Raw genomic sequence first — 12172 nt, 5'->3', positions numbered from 1 at the left:
AGGGTAAAAAACCACGGGGCAAAACCAACGGATTTCACTAATCAGTAAGAAACCGATACAATTGTTCTTCTCAAATTTAAATTTAAAGTTGAGGTATACATACAGAGAAACTAATTTCATTCAAACCCAAACAAATCTAGGTTTGAGAAAACATGAAATTCCCTTTACAAATAAGAGAGAAATGAACCTAAGGGTAATCAAGACAAAGAAGGTGATACTTTGTTCTCCTTCTCTTCTTCTTCCTCTATATCTTCTTCTCTTCTTCTTCCTCTGTATTTTCTTCACTCTGTTTCTCTTGATCTCTTCACAGAACTCTCACTGAAAATTGTGGTAGAGAGAGAAACAAAATTAGGGTTTATTTGGTTTTTATATTGCCTAATTGGGCTGGACCCATAAGGCCCAACACATGATTCTGATTGGGTAAGACTTCAACAAACAATTCTATATTCTTAATTCTTCTTTGTAGCATATTTTCTTGGGCAGTTGTCGGACGCGGGAAATAGGAAGGTACACTAACACTAAGAAAGAATAATAAGAATTAGTAAAAGAAGTTAGACCAAAAAAAATGAAAAATAAAATTGAACCAAAGTCACTAATAACATGTGTAAACTCTTTCTCACCTTAAGAAATTGAGCCCATCAACCAATAAAGATTCAAGATATCTTGTGACTTCATCCATTTTAGGTTGTCTGTTAGTCTCTTTGTGCAAACATAGGTTTGCAAGTTTAATATATGACTCAGGAGAATCAGTTGAGATTTGTCCTCTCAAACTAGAATCAATTATTTCGTCAATCACATCATTCTCGCAGCAGTGTTGAACCCACAAAACGAGGCTACGTTGTTGTTCATTGTTGTCAATCATATCATCAGTGACTGGTCTCCCACATAATGCTTCCCACAAAACAACACCGAACGCATACACATCGGATTTCTTGGTTAGCATTCGGGTCGTGTAGTACACTGGATCTAGATAACCACATCGGTACTGATATGGGTATGACTTGTAGTTTCTCTTACTTTACATATACCAAAATCAGCAACTTTAGCCTGCCATTTTAAATCCACCAAAATGTTTTCAGTCTTGACGTCTCGATGTATGACTTCTTGCTCATTATTGTTATGCAAATAGTCTAACCCGTGATCAGCACCTAAACAAATATTGAGTCTTTCCTTCCAAGTTAGAGGAGTCACATCTCCACTACCATTTCGTCTATTCTTGTGTAGATGGTCTGCTAGAGTGCCACGTTCCATGTATTCATAAACAAGTATCATCTCACGACCATCATTGCAGTATCCTATAAAAGAAACAAGGTGTTTGTGTCTAAGCTTGGAAAGAGTCTCAATTTCTTATATGAATTCTTTCTTTCCTTGCTTAGATTCAGAATCTAACCTCTTAATTGCAACTGTCATTTTAACCTTACCTTTAATAACCCCTTTGTAGACCTTACCAAAACCCCCACGTCCAATCTCTAATCTTTTGTCAAAGTTGTTGGTTGAGAATAAGATCTCAGCAAATGAAAATCGACGACATAAATCCTCGCCTATTAGAGATGGGTTTTTACTCCAACTCCTTTCTTTCCATATACGAAGTTGTTGAACCATATTCACAACTAAAAGTATTACCAAAATCATAATGACATTTATACTTGTTGTGGCCATTCTAAGTATACGCTTTGTTGAAGCGTGAGGATGAGAGAGCATTAGATTCCCTCCAGCAAGATTATCATCCGGGTCGCTAAGTTTGAAAACCTCAATCCTTTTAAGAATTGAGTCAATGAATTCATTCGATTGCTCGTGGTTGCTTGGGTACAAAGCTACAAGTAGATCTCTCTTGCCCATGATTCTGTCTGCTCTCAATGTCGTCTAGTAATCTTTATGGATTGAAACCCCAATCTCACATCCCCATTTAATCAAGTCTCCTGTAGGCTCAACCATTTGCTTGTTTATGAGAATAATGAACTTTTTTTGCCCACTCTCTTTAACGTCATAGTCAAGCTCACAAAAATGTAATCTAATTAGATACCTGAAACCCGAATCCACATGCAACTTCCATGTATACTAACTCCTTCACCGTCTTGCAAAATTCGGTTCATTGACCAAGGTGACTGGTAAAGTCTTTGTGATGCATCATCTTTAGATGTATTCGAATACTTGATCCGATTTGTAAAAGTGATGGGAAAAACAGTTGATTCTATGATATGGTTTGAATCATCCATCCACTCCCTGAACATACTTGGGTCATGAACAGATGAAAGTTTGATGCCACCTACGTTTAGCCCGATAGGCCATCTCCATTGCAGTGTCATTGCCCATGTGAAATCGACATTTCTGCCCTGTAATGTATGCCCTATTGAGTTATGGAGCCTACACTTATAATAAACTCTACATTGTTAATTAGAGTTTATTGGGTTTTTATTTTGTTTTGGGTTTGGGCCTGACCAAAGTTATTTAGGTTTATTACCTAAATGTTTACCCTATAAATATGTGATTATTAAGGGTTTACATTAGGGAGACAGAATTCTAGAGAGATAAAGTGTGAGGCAAAAACTCGGTATTCCTTCTTCTTCTTCATAGTAAATCTGGTGGTGGCTGAAGTGGATGTAGCTCAATTTGAGTGAACCACTATAAATCTGTGTGTTCTTGTGTTCTTCTTTCTTGTGTTTTTACAGATTGTTTTCAAACAGGTCGGATTTAGGAGATACAAATCCTAACAACTGGTATCAGAGCAGCTAGGCTAGATCTGAGCATTGGAAACAATGGCAAGTGAGAACAGTATAGGACATGGGATTGGAAGATTTGATGGGACAGATTATGCCTTCTCGAGAATGCAGATTGAAGATTATCTCTATGGAAAAAAGCTTCATGTTCCTTTGAGTGAGAAACCAGAGAAGATGGATGAAGCTGAATGGAAACTCCTTGATAGACAGGTTTTGGGAGTTGTCCGATTGACGCTAGCCAAGACGGTTGTTCACAATGTAGCAAAGGAGAAGACCACCATGGGTCTGATGAAAGCTCTTTCTGATATGTATGAGAAACCATCTGCTAACAACAAAGTACACTTAATGAAAAGACTCTTTTACTTAAGAATGGTTGATAGTACTTCTGTCACTACTCATTTGAATGAATTCAATACAGTTGTGAATCAATTGTTATTTGTTGAGATTGATTTTGGGGATGAAGTTAGTGCCCTGATTTTGTTAGCATCTCTACCAAATAGTTGGGAACCTATGAGGGAAGCAATTAGTAATTCAGTTGGAAATGCTAAACTGAAATTTGTTGAAGTTAGAGATCGTATTCTTGCTGAAGAGGTTCGTAAAATTGATTCTGGTGAAACATTCAAAGGTTCTGCTCTGAATGTGGAAAACAGGGGAAGAGGTAATGATAGAAATTTCAACCGAGGTAAGAGCAGATCTATGTCAAGGAGCAGGAGGAGTCAGTCCAAGTCTGGGAGGACATTTGAGTGCTAGAATTGTGGTAAATAGGGTCATCTGAAGAGGAACTGCAAAGCACCGAAGAAAAACGGTGATGATAAAAATGATGCAGCCAACGTTGTTATAGAATCTGTCACTGATGCGTTACTTCTGTCTGTTGATAGCCCGATAGATTCATGGGTTTTGGACTTAGGAGCGTCTTTCCACACCACTGCTCACAAAGAATTAATGGAGAATTATGTGGCTGGAAACTGTGGGAAAGTTTATCTCGCAGATGGTGAGCCACTAGATATTGTTGGCATTGGTGACATCAAATTGAAGATGGCAAATGGTTCTGTTTGGAAGATTAATAAGGTGAGACACATTCCAGGTTTAATACGCAATCTGATTTCTGTTACACAACTTGATGAAGAAGGTCACAATTTCAGTTGTGGAAATGGTGCGTGGAAGGTGACTAAAGGAGCAATTGTTGTTGCTCGAGTTCATAAAACTGGAACGTTATACACGACTTCAACTTGTAGAGAAACAGTTGATGCTGTAGTTGATGACTCGAAGAACAGTGAGTTGTGGCATTGCAGGTTGGGCCATATGAGTGAAAAAAAGATGAAAATTCTTTTGAAGAATGGACAGATTCCAGAACTGAAGTCTGTTGAACATCAGTTATGTGAAAACTGCATTCTTGGAAAACAGAAACGGGTAAGTTTCTTAAAGATTGAGAAGGAGCTCAAGAAAGAAAGACTAGAGTTGGTACACACTGATGTGTGGGGACCTGCACATGTTTCTTCTATTGGCGGATCATACTACTATGTGACTTTTATAGATGATTCAACAAGAAAAGTATGGGTTTACTTTATGAAGCACAAGTCTGAAGTATTTGCTATTTTCAAGAAGTGGAAGACTTTGGTTGAAATGAAACAAATCAGAAAGTTAAGTGCTTGAGATCCGACAATGGAGGTGAATATATCAATCTAGATTTCAAAGAATATTGTGCTGTGAATGAGATCAGTATGGTGAAGACTGTTCCCCGAACGTCTCAAGAGAATGGAGTAGCTGAACGAATGAATCGAACATTGAACGAGCGTGCTAGAAGCATGAGATTGCATGCAGGGTTGCCTAAAACCTTCTGGGCAGAAGCTATTAATACTGCTGCCTATTTGATAAACAGGGGACCCTCTGTTCCTCTTGAATTCAGAATTCCTGAAGAAGCTTGGAGCAATAAAAAGGTAAATCTTTCTTATTTGAAAGTGTTTGGTTGTTTATCATATGTTCATATTAATGAATGTGATAAGAGCAAGCTTGATCCAAAGTCTAATAAATGTTTTTTCATTGGTTATGGTGATATCGAGTTTGGTTATCATTTCTGGGATAATCAAAATCGGAAGATCATTCGTAGCAGAAATGTTATCTTCAATGAACAGGTTCTCTACAAAGATTGTGTTGGGAAGATATCAGATGGTGATTCCAAGTTGGAAGAGACTGGTACAGTCGATTTGAGACAATTTTCAGCTGAATATATACCGGTTGTCGAAGAAGAACAATGTGTTGTTGAAGATGAAATCGTTGAGAACGTGGCCCCAGAGTTAATCAGCAAACACCGGTTATACAGTTGAGAAGATCATCAATGAATCGAAACCAGTTGAGAGGTGGTCTCCATCTCTGAACTATATCTTGTTGACAGATAGAGGTGAACCTGAATGTTATGAGGAAGCAATACAATCTGATGAATCGATTAAGTGGGAGTCTGCTATAACAGATGAGATGGACTCTTTGATGTTGAATCAGACTTGGGAGCTCACTGAGCTACCAAAGGGATAGAAAGCACTTCACAACAAATGGATCTTCAGGATTAAAGAAGAACATGATAAAACCATGAGGTACAAGGCAAAGTTGGTTATGAAAGGATTTCAACAGAAAGAAGGTATTGACTACAATGAGATCTTCTCTCTAGTAGTTAAATTGATGACAATCAGAACTATTTTGAGTTTGGTTGTGAAAGAAGACCTTCATCTTCAACAAATGGATGTCAAAACTGCTTTTCTTCATGGTGATTTAGATGAAAAGATTTATATGCGACAACCAGAAGGATTTGAAATCAAAGGAAAAGATGAGCTTGTGTGTAAGCTTCAGAAGAGTCTGTATGGTTTGAAATAGGCTCCAAGACAATGGTATAAGAAGTTCGATAGCTTCATGAAAAGTAACAATTTTCTAAGGTGTGAAGCTGATCATTGTTGTTATATCAAGAGATTTGATAAATCGTACATTATTCTGCTCCTCTACGTTGATGACATGTTGATTGCTGGAGCAAGCTTTTATGAGATTAACAAGCTCAAGAAAGAGTTGTCTGAAAAGTTTGCAATGAAGGATTTGGGTGCTGCTAAACAAATCATTGGGATGAGAATTTTCAGGGATGAAGAAGTTCTCAAGCTTTCACAAGAAGAATATGTGAAGAAAGTTCTTAGCAGGTTCAACTTGTATGATGCAAAACCAGTTACTACCCCCTTAGCTAGTCACTTCAGACTATCTAAAGATCAGTCGCCTTCAACAGAGGAGGAGAAAAATTACATGGCCACTGTTCCGTATGTCTCTGCCATTGGTTGTATTATGTATGCGATGGTTTGCACAAGACCAGACATAACACATGCAGTGGGAGTTGTTAGCAGATTCATGAGCAACCCGGGTAGACAACATTGGGAAGCAGTAAAGTGGATACTACGATACTTAAGAGGAAGTACGGGTCTCGCTTTGTGTTTTCGAAAGTCTAATATGGGTTTAGAAGGATATGTTAATGCTGACAATGGTGGTGATGTTGATAGTAGGAAAAGCACAACAAGGTACATTTATACTCTGGGAGGTACTGCAATCAGTTGGGTTTCAAAATTGCAGAAGATTGTTGCTCTTTCTAGTTGTGAGGCAGAGTATGTTGATGTGACAGAAGCTGCTAAGGAAATGATGTGGTTACAACCTTTTTTGTGAGAATTGGGTCAAGACTACGAGGGAAGTGTGTTGTGATGCGACAGTCAGAGTGTCATTCATTTGGCAAAGAATTCTGTTTATCATGGCAGGACGAAGCATATACATGTTCGTTATCATTTATCCGATCAGCTTTAGAAGAGGGAGTATTATCTCTTGAGAAGATTCCCGGGAGTGAGAATCCAGCTGATATGTTGACGAAAGTTGTGACAAATGAGAAACTGAAGTTGTGTGCAACTTCAGTTGGTCTTCTTCGTTAAGACACCGAATGGAAAGGCACTACCGATCGAGAGATGATGAAGTTAGTCTCCAAGTGGGAGATTGTTGAGTTATGGAGCCTACACTTATAATAAACTCTACATTGTTAATTAGAGTTTATTGGGTTTTTTTTGTTTTGGGTTTGGGCCTGACCAAAGTTATTTAGGTTTATTACCTGAATGTTTACCATATAAATATGTGATTATTAAGGGTTTACATTAGGGAGACAGAATTCTAGAGAGATAAAGTGTGAAGCAAAAACTCTGTATTCCTTCTTCTTCTTCATAGTAAATCTGGTGGTGGCTGAAGTGGATGTAGCTCAATTTGAGTGAATCACTCTAAATCTGTGTGTTCTTTTTTTTGTATTTTTACAGATTGTTTTCAAACAGGTCGAATTTGGGAGATACAAATTCTAACATGCCCCTGCATCTCCATCTCCATCTCCATCTCCCTCCTCCATGGTGTAGTAAAGTCCAGGAGGCATGGAACAACTTCAATTCCATTAACAAATGAAAATGTCTCCTCCTAAGGGATGATTGCTCTTGAAGGGGAGAAAGTAATTGACAAGGGTTTACCGTCTTCAGGGACATAAAGGGTGAATTCTTTTACAAGGGATTTCAGGCTACGAGAATCGACGGGTAGGAACGCAGTGAAATTGTCGAGGAGAGTATACGGACCTGATTTTACGGTGAAGAAGGCGGTTGACCTTTTGAAAGCAGAGTATGAAGCTGCTGGGTAGAAATGAAGGCGGATGAACTTGTAGCCTGAGCCGACATGGAAGGTGTAGGTGAAGGATGACCGGGAAGCTCGAGCTGTCATGTAAGGAGTTGGATCGAGAGAATGTGATCGGTGGTCATCAGAGGAGGAAGATGGGACCACTGATTTACTTCCAGGTCCGTGAAAGTAAATGATTGAAGCAGAATCTGTTTCTCCAAGCCATTGTCTTCCGTCAATTGCCTTGGAGTTGTGGTGGAAACCGCAGTTGAGGGCGATAGCATGTCGTGGATCATCGTACTCAACAGGTGAGTTGTCGGAGATTATTGATCGGAGGAGAAGAAGAAGAATGAATGTGGAGCTGAAGCCTGAAGGTAGTCGGGAAAGGTAACAGAGTAAACTGCATGGCTAGCTTTGGGGGTTTTCCGATCAAGTGAGTTTCTATGAATGGCCAATATATGATTCTCTACCCTCCTTTCTATTCTAAAATTAGTGGTACCAAGATTCAAATCTCCACAATATACTACAGTATTATTAATTAATAAAAATAATGTAATGGTGAATGTTTTGTCTCTTTTGATTAAAACATTAGGCACTAATGAATATTAATATATATAGGCAGAAATAGTTTATTGGTTAAAGTAAGACAGAGCAATGTGAGAGCCACTCAGCAATTTTTTTTATTTTTATATATATAGGGAAGTACATAAATGACACGGAGGGTGAGGGCATATGTCAAATTAAAATTTTGTTTTATATGTATACTATTATATATATCAGATATTTTGTAAAGTTGAGAGAAAACTGAGAATCAATTTAACATGAAAGAAGATATCATACTTAAAGAGGTTTTTTTTATTACATTAAAATAATCATTTTGACCAGTCTTGTGAGAGAGGTTGTATTTAGTAAGTTAAAATTATTATTATTTTCAAAGGTTGGGTTGATATTTATTTTTTAATATTTAATAAAATTAATGTTATTTTTCTCCATTAATATTAAATATATATTATAAAGTATATATATATATTTTTATTTTTTTTATCTTTTATTTTCGTATTATAATATATTAATCATTTATATTTTATTTTATATTATTAAAATTAATTAATTTATTTTTACTATTTTACAGTCTCAAAATTTAAATTTGCATTGACCCCAAATTCACATAGCTGATCCGGGTTGATATTATTATTTTGAGTGTGTTTATAATTTATAAATAGATAAATTGTATACTCTATTTGATGTGTTTATTTTTTAATGTTCAAATAACATTTTATAATAAAATTAGTGTACAGATATATAAAAGTATGGTATATCAACTTGCTACATAAGAAAACATTATAGATTATTCAAAAAAAATTATCTCCTCCATAGACTCTTAATTATGCAAGTTGTTTATAAAAAAAATAGGCTTAGAGACTTATAAACCTAACCAGACATATTTATAGAGTTATTGTCAACAAATATAACTAAAAATAATGTATAAAATTTACATATATTTTATTTTATTTTATTCTATTAAAATATCATTATGAAAATTATTGTAACCATATAATTTAATATATAAATTTAGTTACAATAAATTAAAATGAATTAAATGTCATGATATGGAAAATCAGTAAGATTTTCGTACAATTAAAAACAAAATAACAAAATTATCATAATCAACTATATAATACTCTTCTTACTAACTCACTCTCGTCAACTAATGTATTACTTATTACCCAACTATGTCATCTCTTCTTTATAAACTTTTATCAATTCGGTCTACCAACAATTTAATTCTTCTACTAACCACTTAAGATTATTGATTTCTTTTTATAATTGTATGTATAATTGATATAACTAATAATTATATACATATATAAGGTTATATATATAATTATGAGAATATATATATATATATATATATATATATATATATATATATATATATATATATATAAACAAATTTAAAATATTATTAATTTATTTGTTTAAAATGTTAGAAACTATATTGTTAAAAATATCCTACATCAATTTTAAAGTTAAATTTAAAATATTAAATTTTATTAAATTTAAAATATAAAATATTAAGTTTATATAGATGGTGAAATTACATAAACACACTTAAAAATTAATATATATATATATATATAATTAATATGTAGATATTATTTAATAAAATAATTTTAAAAATAAATTAATTTATTCCAAAAATAGATGATTAGAATAATGACCAACATTATAATGTCCAGTCTACTTACTGCAGTCATTTTAAATATACCTTTTGTTAAATAATGAGTATTGAACACCTTTAGATTTCTTCCAGCGAGATTGCCATCTGGGTTGCTAAGTTTGAAAACCTCAATCCCCTTGAGAACGGAGTCAATGAATTCAGATGATTGCACTTGGTTGCTTGGGTACAAAGCTACAACTAGATCTCTATTGTCCTTGATTTTGTCTCCTCTTAATGTTATCAAGTAATCCTTATGGATTGCAAGCCCAATCTCACCGTCCCATTTGATCAAGTCTTCTCTAGGCTCAACCATGTGATTGTTTATGAGAATACTGAACTCTTTCTGCTCACTCTCTTTCGCGTCATAGTCAAGCTCACAAAAATGCAATCTAATTAGATACCTGAAAGGCTGAAACCCGAATCCACAGGCAACTTCCAAGTAAAACTAACTCCTTCACCATCTTGCAAACTTCGGTTCATTGACCAAGACGACTGGTAAAGTATTTGTGGTGCACTATCTTTAGATGTTTTTGTATACTTGATCTTATTTGTGGAAATGTTGGGAAAAACAGTTGATTCTATGATATGGTTTGAATCATCGGTCCACTCCCTGAACATACTTGGGTCATGAACAGATGAAAGTTTGATACCACCTACGTTTAACCGATAGGCCATCTCCATTGCAGTGTCTCTGCCCAGGTAAAATCGACACTTCTGCCCTACAACGTATGCTCCTGCATCTGCATTTCCATCTCCCTCCATGGTGTAGTAAAGTCCGGTAGGCATGGGAACAACTTCAATTCCATTAACAAATGCAAATGTCTCATCCCAAGGGACGATTGCTTTTAAGGGGGAGAAAGTAATTGATAAGGGTATCCCGTCGTCAGGGACATAAAGGGTGAATTCTTTTACGATTGATTTCAGGCTACGAGAATCGACGGGTAGGAACGCAGTGAAATTGTTGAGGAGAGTATACGGACCTGATTTTACGGTGAAGAAAGCGGTTGACCTTTTGAAAGCAGAGTATGAAGCTGCTGGGTTGAAATGAAGGCGGATGAACTTGTAGCCTGAGCCGACATGGAAGGTGTAGGTGAAGGACGACTGAGAAGCTCGAGCTGTCATGTAAGGAGTGGGATCGAGAGATTGTGATCGGTGGTCATTGGAGGAAGATGGGGCCACTGATTTACTTCCAGGGCCATGGAAAGAAGTGATTGAAGCAGAATCAGTTTCTCCAACCCATTGTCTGCCGTCAATTGCCGTGGAGTTGTGGAGGAAACCGCAGTTGAGGGCGATAGCATGTTGTGGATCATCGTACTCAACATCTGAGTTGTCGCCGGTTATCGATCGGAGGAGAAGGAGGAGAAGAAAGAAGGTGGTCGGAAAAGGTAACTGAGTAAACTTCATGGCTAGATTGGGGAATTTTCCGATCAATGGAGTTTCTAAGAAGGGCCATGGTTTTCTTTCTATTCAAAAAGTCTCTAATTAATAATTAATATAAATAATATAATTGTGAATAATTTATCTTTTATTGTTAAAAAAAAGTAGGGTACGAAGACTAAGTCTCCAAAATATAATTTATTATTAATTAATAAATAATATAATGGTGAATGATTTGTCTCTTTTTATTAAAAAAAAACTAAGCACTAATGAATGATATTTTTTTTAGTTAAAATATTGTGTGGATGGACAAACTAACATTTGAAAATTTCCAAATCAATCTATTTTTCAACTTTAGAAAGTCATTCAAAGATTTCACATCCTTCCAATTTATTTTTATTTTATTCTTTTTTTTTTGTTTTTTAATTCATTGATGAATTCAATTTTGAAAATTGAATTTTTAAGAAATTTTAAAAAAAAAATAATAATATTCAAATCTCATTTTGATTGACATTTACAGGTGAAAAAGGGGTCTAAACCGAGAGTAAAAATTTTCGGTAATGTCCCTATATCTTTCGGTATTGACCTAATACCGAAAGTTTATGTCTCTCATCATTCATCGGTATTGACTCTTTCGGTAATTATAATTAGGCATTTACCGAGAAATATCGTAGAGTTTTCGGCTTAGACACTCGAGAGAAAAAACCGAAAGTTAATTGGAAAACTTTTGGTTTTCCCTTTGGAGAAAAACCGAAAGTTTTCTAATTAACTTTCGGTTTTTCATCAGAGGGAAAACCGAAAGTTTACTAATAAACTTTCGGTTTTTCTCCAAAGGGAAAAAACCGAAAATTTTACAATTAACTTTCGGTTTTTCTACAAAGGGAAAAACCGAAAGTTTTATAATTAATTTTCGGTTTTTCCCTTTGATACAAAACCGAGAGGTTTATGAAGAACTTTCGGTTTTTCTTCAAATGAAAAAACTGAAAGTTTTCCAATTAACTTTCAGTTTTTCCTTTTGATACAAAACCGAGAGGTTTATGAAGAACTTTCGGTTTTTCTTCAAAGGAAAACCCAAAAGCTTTCCATATAACTCTCGGTTTTTCCTATGAAGAAAAACCGAAAGATTTCCATTTTACTTTCGTTTTTTCCCTACAAAATGTACAAAATAGGCCGATTATTTTGTGCACAACCAAAACTTGTT

The 12172-nt window shown here is 35.3% G+C and overlaps 1 protein-coding gene and 1 pseudogene across 1 annotated transcript; both read right to left on the bottom strand.

Annotated features, from left to right (window-relative positions):
* Positions 1-564: 564 nt before the first annotated feature.
* On the bottom strand, positions 565-1866 carry LOC124927998 (annotated as a pseudogene).
* Positions 1867-9987: 8121 nt separating this feature from the next.
* LOC124924204 (receptor-like protein kinase FERONIA) lies at positions 9988-10998 on the bottom strand. The gene has a single exon (XM_047464272.1). It carries the CDS (start codon positions 10996-10998, stop codon positions 9988-9990), a length of 1011 nt encoding a protein of 336 aa, XP_047320228.1.
* Between the last annotated feature and the right edge of the window lie 1174 nt (positions 10999-12172).

The sequence above is a fragment of the Impatiens glandulifera genome, chromosome 2 (assembly GCF_907164915.1).
Source record: "Impatiens glandulifera chromosome 2, dImpGla2.1, whole genome shotgun sequence".
Classification (NCBI taxonomy): domain Eukaryota; kingdom Viridiplantae; phylum Streptophyta; class Magnoliopsida; order Ericales; family Balsaminaceae; genus Impatiens; species Impatiens glandulifera.
The sequence above is the reverse complement of the archived record's forward strand: the minus strand, read 5'-3'. Positions and strand labels throughout refer to the sequence as shown.